Genomic DNA, 19,934 nt, shown 5'->3' on the forward strand with positions numbered 1-19,934 from the left:
TAACCATTTAATAGTTATTAAATTTAATTTAATTGTAAACTCACTATTTTGTAGGACCTACAGTTCACCTGTATTACCTTTGCCTCGATTCCACACGTTTCCCTTCCCCGTCTATTTTCATAGGCTAGTTATACACTGGCACTAAAGCATAGGAGCCGCTAGGTACGTTCTTCTTGCCCTTCTACGCCTTACGTTAGTGGTCCCACGAGGCCAACACCCATCCTCAAAGGGAGGTATGACATCCCCTTGGGCCAAATCATAGTTAGCCGCCTCGCACGGTTGCATAGAGAGGGCCTCACCTGTCACTCCCATTCTGTCTTTTTTCTGGTTATTGTCACAGAGGGGCCAACTCCCCGCCATAATGTCAATGGCCTCATATTCCAATCGGGCCAAATCATAGGTAGAGCCTCTCACAGCAGCGTGGCAACTAGTAGGGCCTCACCTGTCACCTATCGTCTTAATTGTTTCGCCACTTGGCACTAGTTAAAACAGCCAGTGAAAGATTTTACACTAGGTAAAACTTCTACAATTTATTTTTTAGCATGTCACAACTACCAGAAGGCGGGGACGATCTGTCTATCCCTAGCACATCTGCTAGATCAGTAACTCCATCTCAAGGAGTCGACAATGCAAGTCCTGCATCGCTCCGCTCCTGGACGGTTCCTCGGATCACCGCCGAATTGAGGAGAAGAAATATACCATTCCCAGCTACGGTCAGGAAAGCCGAATTATATAGACTTTTAAACACGCAAACCGATAATACGGGGGCTGGTGAAGGGTCTAGTAGCGGTCAGCCTTCTGATCTGCATACGATATTATCCTCGGTCTTGACCTCTTTAGGTCGTATTACGAATAAACTGGATAAAATGGACACAGAGAGCCGACAGCAGTCGCAAACGGCTCTGGGAAATAGTGACACGGCGGTTGTCTCCAGCACTTCTACTGGTAATATTCCGGCGGGTATTAAAAATCTGCATGTTATTAACCCGGCACATATGGTGCCTGCTAATTTGAGAAAGGACATCTTGGAGGGGAAGGAGGTAAATTTGGTATCACTTCTCATTGCCTCCCAAGATGTCCTGGAAAATAAGACGTATGATTATGGTGACATATCAGTGGTACTTAAATCTAGGGACCCCAGACTAAACCGTAAGCTGTCTATTCCGGAATTTCTCCTGGCTTTTGGGTTACAGGGATGTTGTATGCTCAGTGCATCCCTATAGGAGGTAGGAATTGGATCTGTACCTACACAAGCTGGTGGATTTGGGGCATAAGTACGGTGGTACGGCTTTTTATGACTACCACCGTGCTTTCGCCGCAAAGGCGTCGGCGGCTCTGTCCCAGTTTAGCTTTCAAGTTGACTGGAGTGTGCTGGATACGGAACTTTTATGTCGGCACTTTGCGGGCCTCAAGACACCAGCTTGTGCCATTTGTGCCTCCAATTCACACACTGCAAATTTATGCCCCAATACCCCAAGGTAAATAATTTCTACCCCCCTCCCAATATGACACCGACTGGGAGACCAGCCAAGGTCCTTTAAAGATAAATTGGGCCGTGATATAATCTTTTTGGGTAAGTCGCAAATTTGAAACAATTTTAATACAGGCACGTGCAGGTTCAATGCATGTAGGTTGCTTCATGTTTGTTCCTTATGTTTCCGGGCTCACTCTAAAGCAATGTGCCCAAATAAATTATACCCCAAGCAGTATTTATCGTCTATTGATGTCTCACTACTGAGAAAGTTATTACGTGATCACCCATCCCAACACTTAGTGGAATTTTTGGTGTCAGGTTTCACGGCGGGTTTTCACACGGGTATCATCCACATGCCTACTGGGGTCTTAGAATGCAAGAACTTGCAAACAGCCATGGCAGATCCTGACGCTATTGACCGACTAATACAAAAAGAGGTTGACCAAGGGTTTGTAATTGGGCCTTTTGATACTCCACCTTTTGCTGTATGGAGAACTAACCCCATAGGTCTGGTCACTGGTAAGTCCTCAAACAAGCAAAGGTTGATTCTTGACCTCTCTGCTCCCCATGCATCAGCTACACCGAGCCTAAACTCACTTATTCCGTCTGAAGAGTTTTCACTGCAATACGCTACTATAGATAATGCCATCATGGCCATCCTCTCAGCAGGAATAGGCGCTTGGCTTAGTAAGACGGACATAGTGAATGCTTTTAAACTACTCCCTATTCATCCATCCCTGTGGCATCTACACGGTGTTAAATGGCAAGAGTTATATTATTTTTTCATGCGTCTCACTTCCAGTTCAAAGAGCAGCCCACGTATTTTCGATTTGTTTGCTGAGACGTTGTGTTGGATATTGCTTAACACCTGTAGATGCCCCACCATTATTCATTATCTGGATGACTTTCTTTCCATAGAAAGCAACCTCTTACCTCCCAGTAGCCTCCAGGCTACAACACGGCTTTTTACACAGCTAGGAGTCCCGATTTCACCGACTAAGAGAGAAGGTCCCGATACGGTCATCAATTTCCTGGGGGTTGTGCTGGATTCAGTACACATGCAGGCTAGCCTCCCAAGGGAAAAGATTGATGGCATACTGGCTGCCATTGACTTTTACTTAACCGAACAGTCCTGCAGCAAAAAGGAGTTGCAATCCCTGTTAGGTTCTCTTAATTTTGCAATGAAAATGATTCCTCAAGGACGGGCTTTTATATCCCGACTACTCAGTCTATTCCCTAGGTTTCAGACCGACTCCTCCCGTATAAGGTTAGATGTGCATGCCACCGCTGACTTACGATGTGGAGGGAGTTTTTACGACACTGGAATGGGAAGAGCTTGTTCATACCAGTGTTATCGGATGAGTCTGTCTCTATTTGGACAGATGCTGCGGCCACTTCCGGTTTCGCCGCAATTTTTGGCAATGAATGGATGTGGGGCAACTGGCCAAAGGAAATTGCGGAGATACCAGAGTTCAAGGAAACGTCTGCTTTGTTTGAACTTTATCCCATTGTTGCAGCAGCGGTGAAATGGGGAGCTATCTGGTCAGGGAAGTCGGTGCGGTGCTTCTCGGACAACATGGCAACATGCCATATTGTTAACAAGGGACGTTCCGCTTCCCTGACCATCATGCGGTTTGTTAGGAATCTCACATGGCAAGCAGCGAAATACAGTTTTTTTCCTGAATTGCGTACATGTTCCTGGGATTCTAAATGTTGCCGCTGACCATTTATCCCGATCTCGTTTTCAGGAGATCCAGGCGGCCCTACCTACAGCGGCCTTAATATCCACTCCCGTACCACAGTGGCAGGAGATGATATTGGACTAAACAGATTACTCGCTCACGGATATCATCTCTCACAATTAAGACTTTCTGTAAACACTAAAAAGGTTTATGACAGGGCTTTTCTGATGTTTAATAAATTTGTGATGGAACACAAAATTGCTGACAAATTTGCCATGAGTACTATGATTGCGTTTATTTCTTTTTGCCACCTTCACTTAAAACTATCCTTCAACACTATTAAATTATACATCACGGGTATTCAACACCACATCCTCACTACATGGCCTGATAAACAACGGTTCCTCTCCTCTTACCAAGTAAAGTCTGTATTGAAGGGTTTCAAGGACTCCACCCCGGCACCTACACCTTCCAGATTACCCATACATGACATTCTATTCCAGTCACTGTCAAATCTTTTAGACACTTCAAAACAGCCATATACTTGGCATTCTATGGGTTCCTTCGGCCCAAAGAATTTACCACTACTAATTATAACACCCCAAACTTCCTCACAAGAGCTGACCTAGTCAAAACACACGACCACTATTCACTGCTCCTACACCATACGAAAACTAGTATGAAGGGACAGACGGTCACTATTCCCTACTACCCTACTGACAATAAATGGTGTCCCGTTGTAGTCTTCGACCAGTACCTTTCGTCCATCCCAATGACACCACATCAACTACTACTAGCCTTGTACGGTAAAACACTGACCATCAGTAAGTTCATGCTTTACGTAAGAACGTTGTTAGTACGTTTGGGGCTAAACCCGGCCAAATATTCTGGTCATTCATTTCGCATAGGAGCCGCGACTACCGCTTCAAAAAAGAATATCCCTGCACATATCATTAAGATCATGGGCCGCTGGAAGTCCACAGCTTATACACGATACATCCCCCAGCCAGTTCAGGAAGTACGCCTAGCCTTCAAGAATATGATTGTGTGATAATCTTATAATGTATTGTAGGCTGAATAAACTGGTTTCATCTTTTTGCCCTCTTTTATTTCAGGCCTACTACATCGTCAGTTACGGCACACCACAACTGACTTTTCGTATCTTATTGTTTTAAGTTACTAACTCTACGGCTTTATGCCTTGACCACAAATGGAAGGCAGGGCCTGAAGTTGTGGGAGGGGCTTGGGTCCCCTTCTTAAGAAGCTCCAGCCCTTCACCTGCTACCGGCTCAGGTCTTGAGATTTGTCCCACCCACCTCTCCTCCTTTAAATCAATTCTTGAGGTAGGCCCTCTTTTATTTCAGGCCTACTACATCGTCAGTTACGGCACACCACAACTGACTTTTCGTATCTTATTGTTTTAAGTTACTAACTCTACGGCTTTATGCCTTGACCACAAATATATTTATATACACTACAGCACCCCTCACACACATACTGCACTCCTAAACACATTACGTTCCAGACACACACTAGATCCCTTACACAACTCTGGATCATATACGCACACTAGATCCCTTTATACACTCTGAATCCTTATATACACACACTCACTAGATCTCCTACACATTCTGGGTCCTTCAAACACACACTAGACTCCTGTATACACACACACTGCGCCATCTACACCCACACACTACATTCCTAAAATACACACTCTGGATCCCTTATAAACACACTAGATTCATTGTAAACAAACACATACTACACCCTGAAACACACACTCTCTACAACCCCTACAAACACTACATCACCTATATACACACACTATAGCCTGTATGCACACACTTACTACATCCCCTATACACACATTCTCTACAGCCCCTAGCCATATATGCATTACATTACACCAAAAACACAACACTAAAACCGACCTTGTTACACAATACCACACCACAATCAGCTCACTCTACACACATGCAATACCACAAGCAGGCTCCAAACACATGCACAATACTCTTTCCTGGCCCTTTTGTCTCCTGGTATCCATTTATAGAGACACCAGAGACAAATTGCAAGGAAACATAGTGCAAGCATGTTATTAAATTTGCTTGCACTGTGCAGAACAAATACAGGGCTTTATTTCTCATGCTAGAGCTCTTTAGCAGAGCTCTGCGCATGGTCTGCTCTGGAAGAGCATTGATCCAACATGCTCACTTTGAGAGGGGGCGTGTTTGTCATTGGTAATGAAGAAACACACCCTCTCTGCCCCGCCCCCTTCTTAGTGGGCCTCTGTGATAAAAAAATGCCCGGGACGAATTTTTCTCCCAGTCCGACCCTGCTGGAGACAATTAAGTTACCACAGCCACTTAAGCCAATTATCTCTAGGATAGAGGAGGAGATAGACCGGCCGCACAGCCTAAATCTGTGGAACTGTTTTGGGCATGAAAGCCATGCTTGCGGTCGGTCAAATATGCTCTGATCTGTTTTTTTTTTTATATGTTGTTCACCAAGATCAGGGCTATCCAGGGATGTATAATTTATGGGGATATGTGGTGTTTTCTGTGTTTTGTGAAAAATGTGTTTTTTCTGCTTGGGGATAATTGAGTTAATTACAGTATCTTATTATCTCCCAAGCAGAGGGGAGAGTTTGTGTACATTATCTGGGAGTGTCTAACTGTACAAGTCTGTCCTGATTGGCTTTGTAACTTTGTATCCTGTGTTCCACAAGGTCCTTGTGGGTAGTAACCTTGTGGAAAAACCTGTATATAAGAGACAATAAACCATCAGACTGCTGAGTTCCTGTTTTACCCTCAACATAGAGCCTCATCTCATCTGTGGGGGAAAAAGCTGCATCTACACTGGGGATTGCTATACGCTGTATACTCCCCTGGCTATAATCACTAAGCTCTTTTAAGAGCTTGTTCCTGCTTCGCTCTCTGAAGGAAGAGAGGTTCACCCACTGGAGCCTTGTCGCAGGTCCAGGGTGGGTAGGAGACGGCAAGACCCTAGCCAAGCTGCAGCGGTTTGTGGGGTCTGCAGTGCTTATGGTGTCTGGTGCTGTGCTGATGGTCCTTAGTAAGCACTAGGAGCATCCATCAACAGAGGTACCCAGTCGGGGTGCCAGGTGATCCGTCACACCAGATATGACTAGTTTTACTGGCATGGTTGAAGAAAAAGTGTCTTTATTAGTCCCAACTACATTTGCCGTTTAGATTTATTAATAATTATGGTATACATCTTATTCTATATCACCTTCCAGAAACTATTAACATGAAACTAGCAAACTGTCTACTTACTGTCTAATATTAATCAGTGTGAAAATGAGTAAGAACCCTAGTCGTATGAAACGTGTCAGGCGACTCTCCTTAGTGTGGTAGTGAGCTCTCCTAGTTTCCATGCTGAGTGTCGGATTTATTTCGGAATTTTACATTGAGCACTTTTTTATGCCTGACTTTTTGGAGAATGTTTGGAAGGTATTTTCCCACCCTATGGGAGGAAGTCAGACTTCATCTGTGAATTCCTATTGGAGAATGAGAACACTAAAGGCACCATAACAACTTGATCACAATTAAGTTATCATGCTGGTTAAACCATTAAAGGGGCACTATAGTCATCAGAACAACCATAGCTTATTTTATTTGTTCTGGTGAATATAATCATTTCCTTCAGGCGTTTTACAGCAAACACATTATTCAGAAAAAAGGTAGTGTTTACATTACAGTCTAGGTATACCTCCACTGGCCATTCCTCGGATGGCTACTAGAGGTGCTTCCAGAGGCAGTGCACAGTTCCTTGAACTTTCCTCATAGATATGTATTGAATAAAGTAGGATTAACTCCTACTTTCCTTTTTATTTTTTGAAGAATGTTTTTCATCTTCCGGAGCTTACAATATTTAACAATGTGGACTCATGTTTATCTTTGATGAGTTCACTATCTTATCACCTTGACTAGTACAATATTTTTCATAGCTGCCATCAACAGCTCAACTTCACAGGAATGTGCGTCACTCTCATCAGTATTATGAACTTACACCTCTCGCTGGTTCTGCCAGACTTATAAAATTAATTCTTAACCGTTGACCTTGACATTCTGCAGTTATTTTGATCACCAGAGAAGTGCTCACAGATTTTTTGTGTCTGCTATTAGTATGGTATTACACCAATTTGTATGGTTAGTCTGTTATACAGTGAGGGAAAAAAGTATTCAATTCCCTGCTAATTTTGAATGTTTGTCCACTGACAAAGAAATGATCAATCTATAATTTTAATGGTAGGTATATTTTAATAGGGAGAAAAAAACAGAAAAACGCATGTAAAAAAGTTATAAATTGATTTGCATTCAAAATCAGCAGAGGACCAAATACTTTTTTCCCCTCACTGTATGTTGACATATTTCATCATGGTCTGTGGCTGTGCCTCTTGGTTTGTTTGTTTTTTGTTTTTTCCTGGACTGGTGATAAAATAGCTGCAGGAAAAGTATTGTAATACCTAAACAAACAACAACAAAAAACCTTAATATGACTCCATCTTATAATATACAGAGGTAGCGTTAAGTGCCCCCACCCTCAGGGACCCACTCCCGCCGGGCTCTGGGGGAAGGAAGGGGTTAAACTTACCTCTTTCTCCAGTGCCGGGCGGGGAGCTTTCCTCCTCCTCCTCTTCTTCCTTGCGACGTCATCGGCTGAATGCGCATGCGCGGCAGGAGCCGCGCTCGCATTCAGCCGGTCGCATAGGAAAGCATTCATAATGCTTTCCTATGGACGCTTGCGTGCTCTCACTGCGATTTTCACAGTGAGAAGCACGCAAGCGCCTCTAGCGGCTGTCAATGAGACAGCCACTAGAGGCTCTGGAGGCTGGCTTAACCCTCAGTATAAACATAGCAGTTTCTCTGAAACTGCTATGTTTATAAAAAAAAGGGTAAAAGCTAGCTGGACCTGGCACCCAGACCACTTCATTAAGCTGAAGTGGTCTGGGTGCCTAGAGTGGTCCTTTAACCCCTTATGACCGGAGGGCGTACTATTACGTCCTTTTAAAAGCGGCTCTAAACGCCGCAGGGCGTAATAGTACGCCCTCCGGTTTTTAGTAACTTACCCGGTCGCCGGCGGTCCCACGCCGGTGATCGCGGTTGGGGGGACACCCAGGGAGCCCCCCCGCGGCACATCTTCCTCCTCCGGTCCCTCCCGGTCATGTGAGAGTGAGGTCCTTGCGAGGACCTCACAATCACATGGCCGGGATAGCTGGCTTCTGTATTGCCAGCAGGGGGACCAACTGTAATGACAGTTGGTCCCCCTGCTGGCTGGAGATAAAATTTAAATAAGTTAAACAAGTGTAAAAAAAATATATATATACTTAGATCATATATATATATATTATATATATATGATCTAAGTATATATATACACATATACATACACACACATACACCGTCTAGGTGTATTTTAATATTAATATGTATATAATTATATATATATATTAATATCAAATTACACGTAGACTGATACTGATTAAATATATATATAATTATTGTTATATATATTTATAAATATAAAAAAAAAATATGTAAATACGTAAAAAAATAAAATAAAATAAATAATTAAAAATAAAATATTAAAAAATATATAGATGTGTTTTATTTCGTTCTAACTGTATTGTGATATTAATATATATATATATATTTATATCAAAATACACGTAGAACGAAATAATATATATATCTATATACATAAATATATACGTATATATCACTATATATATACCTATATATAAATAAAAATATTTAAAAAAAAAAATATATATGTATATATATATACGTATATATACACATATGTATATATATATACACATATATTAATTCTACACATATATTTATGTAATAATTTTACATAATTAGGTATCCTAATTAATTACAATTAGCGGGACCTGCCTGACCACCCATGCCGAAAGTATAGGGAATTTAATTTGCTAGCACTATATTTAACCCTATAACTTTCCAAGACACCATAAAACCTGTACACAGGGGGTACTGTTTTACTCTGGAGACTTCGCTGAACACAAATATTAGTGTTTCAAAACAGTAAAATATATTACAACGATGATATCGCCAGTAAAAGTGAAGTTTTTTGCATTTTTCACGCACAAACAGCTCTTACACGGACGATATTATTGCTGCAATACTTTTTACTGTTTTGAAACACAAATATTTGTGTTCAGCGAAGTCTCCCGAGTACAACAGTACCCCTCATGTACAGGTTTTATGGTGTTTTAAAAAATTACAGCGTCAAATATAAGGCTTGTGTTTAATTTTTTTCACATTAAAATTCGCCAGATTGCTTACGTTGCCTTTATGACCCTATGGTAGCCCAAGAATGAAAATTACCCCTATGATGGCATACCATTTGCAATAGTAGACAACCAAAGGTATTGCAAATGGGGTATGTCCAGTCTTTTTTAGTAGCCACTTAGTCACAAACACTGGCCAAAATTGGCGTTTTTTGTATTTTTCACACACAAACAAATACGAACGCTAACTTTGGCCAGTGTTTGTGACCAAATGGCTACTAAAAAAGACTGGACATCGCTTATTTGCAATACCTTGGGTCGTCTACTATTGCAAATGGCATGCCATTATGGGTGTAAATTTATTTCCTGGGCTACTATACAGTCTCAAAGGCAACGTAACCAATCTGGCGAATTTCAATTTCAAATGTAACGTGCTATATTAGACCCTGTAACTTCCCAAAACACCATAAAACCTGTACATAGTGGGTACTGTTTTACACGTAAGACTTTGCTGAATACAAATATGTGTATTTTATTGCAGTAAAAGCAAACAGTATTATGACATTGACAGTTAAAATGTCATGTAGAACGAAAAAAATCTTATTTTCTCCCATTTTTTTCATATTAAATTATGTTTCATAGCTAAATATTTGATATTAAATGAAAGCCCTGTTTCCCCTGAATAAAATGATATATAATAAGGGGGGGTGCATTTAATATGAAAGGTGAATTACGGTTGGACAGACATATAGCGCAAATGCCAGGTTTTGTTTACGTTTTGTTTAGTTCACAACTTGTACATTTGGCTGCGGTGTTAAGGGGTTAACTACGGAGAAATCATGTATGAGTAGGGGCTCAGTGTGTGTGTCTGGAGGGGGGATAAGGGAGCTATTTTATAGATTTAAAAAAGCTTTATATTACCCCCTTTTTCAATCCTGGGTGGTCCAGTGGTGGCGCATGCAGTTCAGCCTACAGGCTGACAACTCTCTCCTCCCACAGTGCTGTGTCGGAAAGTTGCCATGGTAATGTGCAGCAAGAGTCCGACCTGCCTGCTCGTGGGAGGACCGTTCTGCCTCCCAGGCTCCAGCTCTTTATCTCCCTCTGCAGCGGCAGACTGCCTTGGGGCAGGTGAGGGAGATCTTTTGGAAGGCAGATAACAGGGCCAGCAAAAACAGGAACATTTTTGCATCCAGGTAAAACGTCTTGTCGCCCTGTCTCTGTGAGGAAAGTTCAGCATGGAGACACTGAACAGCAGTGCTGCACTGTGCCCAGGAAGGATCTCTAACAGCCATCTGAGGAGTGGCCAGTGAAGTTATCACTAGGCTGTAATGTAAACACTGCATTTTCTCTGAAAAGACCGTGTTTACAGCAAAAAGCCTGAAGCTAATGATTCTACTCACCAGAACAAATTCAATAAGCTGTCGTTGTTCTGGTGGCTATAGTGTCCCTTTAATGTTGTGGCTGATCAGTGTAATCCAGTTTGATAATGTTTTATCTGTCACTGTGACAGGGATTGACAGTCACTCTATACTTTAAATGATGAGAACACGTGTGGTATTTAGTGGTGATAAGCCTGCACACAAAATTACAATGTTACCACAATAACTATTAATGTCATGGAAGTGTCGTGATCTCGTTGTGACCATGAACTTCAGGTACATTGCAATTTCTGACAAAAAAAATGAACTTTACTAAAGACTTCATTAAATAAATAGTGTGATGTCTGTCGCCCCCCTATGCTGACCGCCACACACAGCTTGCAGGGTCCTACATAAGACCCGGGACAATGTCATAATCACTGCCATTGCCTCGCTCTCCACTTCAACTACATCACGTGACCCCGAACCACTGCCGAACAGCGCGCTCGCGGCTGGTGGAGGGGGTGCACGCGCCGTAGATGCCATCCGGTCGCGCGCATCTTTCTCCTCTCCAGCCCCCGCCTCCCTCCATCCCTCTTAACCCTGTGATGGCCAAGGCAGTTTAACGTCACTCAGACGACGTCATCAACCTCAGCCCAAAGCGGCTGGAGCTGCGACAAACGACGACAGCGCTGACTTATTGGGAATCCAGACTGTCACCGAGTGAGAGGTTTTAAGGGACTGAGGTAATGGAGGAGGGGGGGGATGTGTCATGGTTCCGAGTGTCAGTGAGGAATGCACTGTGCCGGCAGCTCGCTGACCTTTATCAGGTGCTCCATACTATAGATAGATAGTGTGTGAGGGCACGCCCAGCCGGGCTATAAACAAACACAGAGCGAGCTGCACGGTGTGTGTGTTGGGGTATGTGCTGGCTGTTTCTCTCCCCCCCCCCCCCTTCCCTGTATCGGTCAGTGAGTGCCCCCTCCTCCACCCCCCCCCTTCCCTGTATCGGTCAGTGAGTGCCCCCCCCCCCCCCCCTTTCCCTGTACACACTGAACCATGTATAGGCTTCTGATCTATGGAGGGTAAAGGGAAGATGTTGGGCAGGTGTTATTTGGCTGCTGTGCCAGGGGAGCCATGTTTGATGTGGGCAGAAAAATAAGTTTTTAACCTTGCAGTGCCAGAGTTGTGGGCTCTCAGTGTTTGGTATCGAAAAGCTAGGTTGCCAGCTGGTGTTTTACAACAATTCCTTTGATGCACATCGTCCTGGGACTTGTAACTGCAACAGGTGCAAACTTGTAGATCTTTGCCACCCCTAGAGTTTTAGGGTAGCACTCAGAGAATTTTTATTTGTGTGTGTGTGTGTGTTTTTTTTTAATGTAATTGATATATTTAATTTGTATTGTGGTTTTCATATATAAAGTTAATGAAAATTCTAACATTTCTACTGTGAACTATTATTTGGCTGCATCGTTTGTGTTGACAGATACTGTTTGATAAACAATGCTGTAACTACTTACCTGACAGTAAATGCATGGCATCTTTTTATCTTTTCAAATCATGGATGAATATACAACCCACCTAGGAAATACATAAAATATCAGTATGTATGTGTAATATATATCTATCGATCTATCTTTATCTCTACCTATCAAGGAAGGTGCACTCACAGGACTTTGTAAATAAATTGTTTCGTTTTATTGTGCAATTATATACCCAAAAATGTGTCAACGTTTCAATCCTCTTGAGAAAGGTCCCATAGAGGAGTGAAACGTCTACACGTTTTCTGGTGTCTAATTGCACAATAAAACTTAAAGATTTATTTACAAAGTTCTGTGAGTGTACCTTCATTGATACTTATATTTTGGCATAAGTGATTTGCACCCAGGCATCTACAAGACCGGGAAACACTGCAAATAACACAAAGACACACGTGTGGACTGAAATGTTGAAAGAACCGTGGTGTATTTGTTTACACAATAAAAGGATTATTGCAAAAGACATGTGAGTGAACCTTTCGTCTAAAATATATATTTTAAAATAAAAAAATTCTCCTGGGTATATACATAGCAGCACTACAGATAGGTATAGCTCCTCCCACCCCTTAATTGGACAGGAACACCTCCTAATTAAACAATAAAAGAGACACTCCATCCCCTACCCCCTTAGTCTTTTTTTCCTGTCCACTTCATACTGGACATAGGATGCTTTGCGCCTCCTTTTTTCTTTTGTTAGTTACTTGGGGAGTTAATCCTCTCTCTCCATGGAAGCCTCAGATCACTGTACCTTACCTAGGACTACTCCCTGTAGGAGTCTGAGGAAGCATATGCTGCTGTGATCATATAGGGAGTAGCTGGATGTGCCAGACCCACTTAGGCGATAATTTCTACTGTGGGTACACCCACTTGGACATGGATTACTGGGAGCCTGGCTTTTCCTTAAAGGACCACTCTAGTGCCAGGAAAGCATACTCGTTTTCCTGGCACTAGAGTGCCCTGAGGGTGCCCCCACCCTCAGGGACCTCCTCCCGCCCGGCTCTGGAAAGGGGAAAAGGGTTAAAACTTACCTTTTTCCAGCGCTGGGCAGGGAGCTCTCCTCCTCCTCTCCGCCTCCGTTCCTCCCCGTCGGCTGAATGCGCACGCGCGGCAAGAGCTGCGCGCGCATTCAGCCGGTCACATAGGAAAGCATTCATAATGCTTTCCTATGGACGCTTGCGTGCTCTCACTGTGATTTTCACAGTGAGAATCACGCAAGTGCCTCTAGCAGCTGTCAGTGAGACAGCCACTAGAGGAAATAGGGGAAGGCTTAACTAATTGATAAACATAGCAGTTTCTCTGAAACTGCTATGTTTATAAAAAAATTAGTTAACCCTAGCTGGACCTGGCACCCAGACCACTTCATTAAGCTGAAGTGGTCTGGGTGCCTAGAGTGGTCCTATAAGGTGCTAATTCCATCTATTTGGACATGGATTACTGGATCCTTGGATTTCCTTTATGCATATTTCACTTTGGATGTCCCTCTAGAGTCTAGACAACTAGACCTTAGAAGACCGTCCTCTATAACTTAGTTGACTATAAGCAGAGGTCTGGGGAATCTTGTTTGTTGGTTTCACGTTCCTTTCTGCATTTTCAATGTCTTTCCCCTTTAGATTTTTTTTTTTTTTTGCTGAGCCTTCGGCATTCTGGTGGAGGAATACACACACTTTTGCGCGTGATTCATTTACGCATTTCCAACTTCCAGTTTTATAATGAATAACTTTGCGAAAGCTTCATAACGCAGGTGGAACGCACACTAGATGACGTCATACATCATGCTGTCATTCCGGTTTTCATATTTAATGGCGGCTTCGGTTTTCGGTTCGTCCCTAAAGTTTAAATCCTTCAGCATAGTTTGTTTTTTCCAGTGTCTCGCTTTTGCCTGCAGGTAAGTTCCTTCCTTCTTAGTATACCTATTTTCAATATCATATGATTTGATATTTTGTGTGGTTGTTTTTATGGCATTATTAGTTCTTTTCCTCTCTAGCTGCCCATTTCAGATGGAGTCCACAGGCCAGACTTACAAATAGGTCGGTTTCAAGAGGTTCTGAGTAAATCACTAATTTTTTTGGTTATATTATAAATATAAAAAAGTGCACATTGCTCCAGTCTTACATTGGCTTCTAAGTCTTCTCATAGCTAATCCTCTTCTTAGAAGAAAAAGTACAATACCCCTTTGTGTGATGCCAGTGTTATACCGTGGAAAAGATTTTTCATATCCTGCTGGAAAGCAGCAGCTGGTCCTCAAGAACCTGATCCTAATGTCCTTTCCTACATCAGTCAAGTGGTTTCGGAAGGATTATATCAGGCAAAGATCCTTTAGCCCTGAATTGAATCCTATATAGAGCTCATGATAAAATGCCTTCAGTGTATATAAGGAAGACTGTCTTTCTATCTCGGCTGGATAGTAGGAAGATAGAAGCCTTAATCTGAAAGATGTATCAACCAGTCTCAACCTGGAGCAAACCAATTTGAAGACCTAAGGAAATCGAATCCCACTTTTCCCTTGATATGGATGTTTTCATTAAGGAGGAAGACTGCGAAAAGGTTTGCACTACAGGGCTGACTGCCTAAGCGTTTACCTTTTTAAGTCAGAGGATTGTTCCCCCTGGGACTCTTTTCCCAAAATGGATGGTGCAATCGTAAATCTGGCTGAAAAACACAACTCTCCCCACACTGCTGATTGATAATGCTACATCAAGGAAAGATTCAATGGATAAACGCATGGACTCAATCTGCTTAAAGCCTATATTACCTCAGGTTCTGGGCTTCGTCCTGCCCTTGACATCCATCTCTAGGTCTCTGAAGCAGTGATTGGATGATGTCAAGGAGAATATTTCTCGTGCGTTTGTAGATCCAATCTTCTAGATTTTTAAAAAAAAATGTATTCTTTATTTTGGCAGGTGATATATGACAATACAGCAGTTTCATTGTATCACAATATATAAGCATGTGCAGTATTTGCAAACAATGATGTCTAGTGTGTTCACCTATTTTTTGTTTAAATGATAACTATCGGTAGATGCTTGGTGGTGGGTAGTCGAAGTGTCCGCCTTTTTCTTCGTGTAGGCTATGTGTCCGTTGCATTAGTGTGTCTCCTGGGTGTTGTGTGGCCTCTAACCCATGAGGCTATGGGGGGGGGGGGGGGGGGGTATTGTGAGCTTTAAACCCCCTATATCTTTTGGGGCATTGAGAGCTATCTGGCTATTGGGGGTGTGTTTGTGTCGCTATAGCAGCACTTGGTGGACCGCCATGTGGCGGTTGTATGGTTATCTGTGGTATCTAGGCATAGGTATGCACCTGTAGGTAACATGGTCAAACATAAGTAATGCGTAAAAAGCATATGATAAAACTAAAACAAAAACAGTTGGTTCTTTTCCAGACTTTAGGTTCTTAAGTCAGTGAGTCCCGTTCGTTCCCTGGCACAAAGGGAGTAATTGCCGTTATGTCCCATTGGTGATTGGAGCTCGTCGATGGGGTTGCTTCCGTTATGCCCAGGGACTGAAGGAAGACCGGACCCTCTGTGGGGCTTGTTGCTAGCAGGGCCTTTCCCTCTCGAAATACTGTGAGGGATCTCAGGTAAGTCCATCAGTAGGCTAGTCCCGCAGTTTGTAGAGCTGCAGTTATGGGTTTCATCAATTTTTTTCTCCATAATAGAGTGGGCCTGCTGAGGTCTTGGAAAAGGGTAATGTTGTGTGTTTCAAAGTGGAGTGGGGTTTTCCCTCTAAGTGACGTGAGGAGCCTTTGTTTGTCTGCAACGGTTTGACAGCACAGGATTATGTCTCTAGGTGCCGTGATGGGCGCTTGTGAGGATTTTGTGATGCGGTATGCACCGTCGAAGGCGAATTGTTTGGCGGATTTCGCAGGTAAGATGGTTGCTGCCTAACGCCTTATGAAGTGGGGAATTTCTTCCGGGGGGAGCGAGTCTGCTACCCCTCGGATTTTTATGCTACGTTGCCTTCCTCTGTCATCCAAGTAGTCCACTCGCGTGGATAGTGAGGTATGTAATTCTCTTAGTTACTGGACAGATTCATTAAGGGTGGTCATCCCTTGATTGAGATCCTGTATGCCCTCCTCAGTAGCCTGTACCCTGTCAGCCACTGCCTGCACCTCTGTCTTGACCACCTGAAAACGTTTTGGAAGTGCATAAGTAAATTGTGAATGTCCTGCTTTGTGGATGGGGCCGTTCCGTTTGCTATGGCTGGGGCCTCAGGTATTACTATTCCCGCCGTGGGTGGCGTTGGAGTAGCCTCTAGCTGTGTAGCTGTCATACCTCTTGTGCGTGCAGGGGCCGCCAGCATCTGGCCGATGTCTTGCCCGTCTTTTGGGGTAGGTGGAGTGGGCTTTTTGCGCACCATGTCTGGTTCTTTAGGGGGTTTGTTGTCTGTTTGCCGTATGCGTTGCTTCCAGTGTCCAGCAAGCCCCAGTAGGCCGCGCTCAGGTCCCCGCGATATTCCCGCGCTGTAGGCCCTGTTTCCCCGCCGTCGGTTTTTGCCACTAGTGGGGAAAATTAATGGCATCTGCGTGCCTGGGGCCGCTTCCCTTGTGTGATGGTGAAGTTTTTTCCGCCGGTTAGGCTCTCGGTTACAGGGATTTTGTCGCTTTATTTGGTGGCGAGCTCGGAGCTCAGGGAAATGGCGTCTGGCTCAGTGTGCTGCTTAGCTCCGCCCCCTAGATTTGTAAAAATAATTTTAAGATGGCAATAGATTTTACTTCTGATGTTTTGTTTTAAATGGTTGGTACTCCATTAGAAATTGGGTGACCGATTCAGCATAAAAGAACAGCTGATATGCCCTTCCCTCTCAAGGGGATATGCGTTTCGTGAAACGTTTGGATGAATGCATTAAAAAAGCTGTAGAAGGAATAAAAGCCTTTCTCCTTCAACACTGATTAACAAATCCTTTCCACAGGATAGATATTCCTTTCGTGGTAAGGATTACAGATGTTACAAGCCCAGTAAGAATTCTCCATATCCCAGACATGGAAGGAAGGTTCTACTTCCTCAAGAAATACTTGAGGTCAAGGTGGTAGTGCCAGAAAATCTAAACAATTCTGATGGGAATCCAAGCCAGTCCTTGGGAATGGAAGCAAGACTTCTGAACTTCTCCGAAGGTCTGGGCTCAATCCATTACAGACAAACTGGTTTTAAAGATTCTAAATAGAAGCTACTTTGTAGAATTCGCCACTTTTCATTAACGTTGATTTTTGTCAACAAGGATACTTCAAGAACCGGCTAAGGCAGAAGCTCTTTATTCTTTCATAACTTCACTTTTAACAAGGTTATTTGTCAGTTTCTCCTAGAAGAAAGAAGATTGGGGTATTATTTGAGTCTTTTCTTGACTCTACAGCGATCAGGAGAATGGAAACCAATTCTGGATCTATACATGAACTAAATGTAGAATTATGTGTAAGAAGATTCAAGATGGAACCATCAAAGCTGTTTCTCCAGGAGATTGAATTGTTTCCAAAGATCTCCAGGATACTTTCACATTCCCATTGCCTTTCATCCACTAGAGGATTCTCAGGTTTGCTGTGAATCAACATTTCCAATTTGGGACTTTTCTTAAACCTTCTCAAAAGTCCTGATCTCATTAATTGTGCACATCTAACTGGAAGGTATCACCTTATCCTGGACAGCATTCTACTTCTCTCCAGCAAAAAACATCAACTTTTCATTGGGCTCTTCTTCTTCAGAAGTTCAACTGGATTATCAGTTTGAAGAAGAGTCAGTTTTCTCCATCCAAGAGGATGGTGTACTTAGGATCCATGTTCAACACAACCAGGTCAGTGACATTCCTATTTACAAGGGAAGTGAATTTATACAACAGTCTGCTTTATTCAACAGCCTGATTTCTAAACTATCAAGCCCCAATACTGTTGTAAGAAAGTCTGCCTGCTCTTCCCTCACCATCCCACGCTCATTATTACATTTATAGATTGTCTGTCACACCTAAACTTTAGATAAGTAAAAATAACAGGTGTACACACTGCCTCTTATTAGTACACTTCTGCACTTTCTTAACCCATAAAACTTAATATTTACCCTATCTTCACCTGCTCTTTTATATTTCAATTATTTCCAATTTACTTTTTCCCAGTTTAGCAATGATCTGTCTTCTCCTCCTTCCTCCGGATAAAAATCTCTCCTTACACCCAATTCACTCATTCTTCCCCCCTGCCCCCCGACCACTTTTACATATGCCCCTCTCTGCCTCTTCTCTCATCTCATGCCTTGTACTAATTCTTCTACTCTTTCACTACCCACCCACAATCGACCTCATGCATACAAAACCCATTCCTACCTCCTGTCACTTTCTCTCCTCATGCTTCTAGCAGCTGGTGATGTCCTCTCTCAGGGCCTTTCATCTTCTCTACATACACTAAGAAAACCAGAAACCCCACAAACCTCATCACAATACCCTGCCCTTTACCCTCACTTAACAACATTCAGTGTGCACTTTGGAACGCCCGCTCCATCTGCAGTAATTTAAAATTCAACAGCCATACACAACTTTTTCATCTCAAACTCACTCACTCTGATAGCATTACTCCTGCCTCTTTGTTTTGGGTGGGCCACAATTCTCTCAGACTCAATTGTAAAGGAGGTGGTGTAGGCATTCTTCTTTCCCCTCAATGTACCTTTCAACCAATCATAATTCCCCCTGCCCTATCCTTTTTTTCTTTTTAGGTTTACACTGTCCGACTATTTAAACCCACTCCTTTATGAATTTCTATCATATACTGCCTCCCCGGTCATCCTAGGCTATTCATTAAGCACTTTTCTTCCTGGCTTCCCCACTTCCTCTCATCTCTTTCCATTATACTTGGTGATTTCAATATACCAGTCAACAACACCAACTGCACTGATGCCTCTCGTCTGCTCTCTGTAACCACCTCCTTTTGGCCTTACACATTGGTCACATTGGAGGCCATACTAGATTTAGTGTTAACAAAGGGAGATTTGGTATCAGATATTACTGTAGGTGAAAGTTTAGGATCCAGTGATCATCAGTCAGTGTGGTTTAATATAAGAACAGTGACTGAGTCACACCACACAAAAACAAAAGTTTTAGACTTTAGAAAAACAGACTTTTCCAAAATTAGAATATGTGTAAAGGAGTCATTATCAGACTGGAGCAATTTAAATGGAGTCCAAAAGAAATGGGATTATTTAAAAGTTGCACTACTGAAGGCAACAGAAAATTGCATTAGGCTTGTCAGTAAAAGCAAAAAATTCAAGAAACCACTGTGGTACTCCACAGATGTAGCCAAAATAGTAAAAAACAAAGTCAGCATTTAGTAATTATAAAAAAACCCAGAGTGAGGAAGACAGAATGACCTATAAGATTAGGCAGAAAGAGGCTAAGCAAGTTATAAGAGCTTCCAAATCACACACAGAAGAGAAAATAGCACAGTCAGTAAAAAAGGGGGACAAAACCTTTTTTAGATACATAAATGAGAAAAGAAAAGTAAAACAAGGATTAGTTAGATTAAAAACAAAAGAAGGAAGGTATGTAGATGAGGATAAAGGTCTAGCTGACTGCCTCAATGAATATTTTTGTTCGGTATTTACAGATGAAAATGAAGGAAAGGGACCTCCGT

General features: G+C 42.7%; 2 protein-coding genes across 4 annotated transcripts in view; both read left to right on the plus strand.

The window, feature by feature from the left end:
* Positions 1–1,677: 1,677 nt before the first annotated feature.
* Positions 1,678–3,000, plus strand: LOC134612189 (uncharacterized). Its single transcript, XM_063456541.1, has one exon. It carries the CDS (start codon positions 1,678–1,680, stop codon positions 2,998–3,000), a length of 1,323 nt encoding a protein of 440 aa, XP_063312611.1.
* Positions 3,001–11,356: 8,356 nt separating this feature from the next.
* KDM4C (lysine demethylase 4C) overlaps positions 11,357–19,934 on the plus strand; it is a 585,611-nt gene continuing 577,033 nt past the window's right edge. For all 3 annotated transcript variants that reach the window (XM_063455113.1, XM_063455114.1, XM_063455115.1), the window contains exon 1: positions 11,357–11,543. The gene's annotated coding sequence lies outside the window, so the exon portion shown is untranslated. The remainder of the gene's footprint in view (positions 11,544–19,934) is intronic.

Source organism: Pelobates fuscus, chromosome 5 (assembly GCF_036172605.1).
Source record: "Pelobates fuscus isolate aPelFus1 chromosome 5, aPelFus1.pri, whole genome shotgun sequence".
Classification (NCBI taxonomy): Eukaryota; Metazoa; Chordata; class Amphibia; order Anura; family Pelobatidae; genus Pelobates; species Pelobates fuscus.

Coding starts and splice junctions, on each gene's coding strand:
- LOC134612189 (XM_063456541.1), top strand. CDS start 1,678: ATGTGCCCAAATAAATTATACCCCAAGCAGTATTTATCGTCTATTGAT.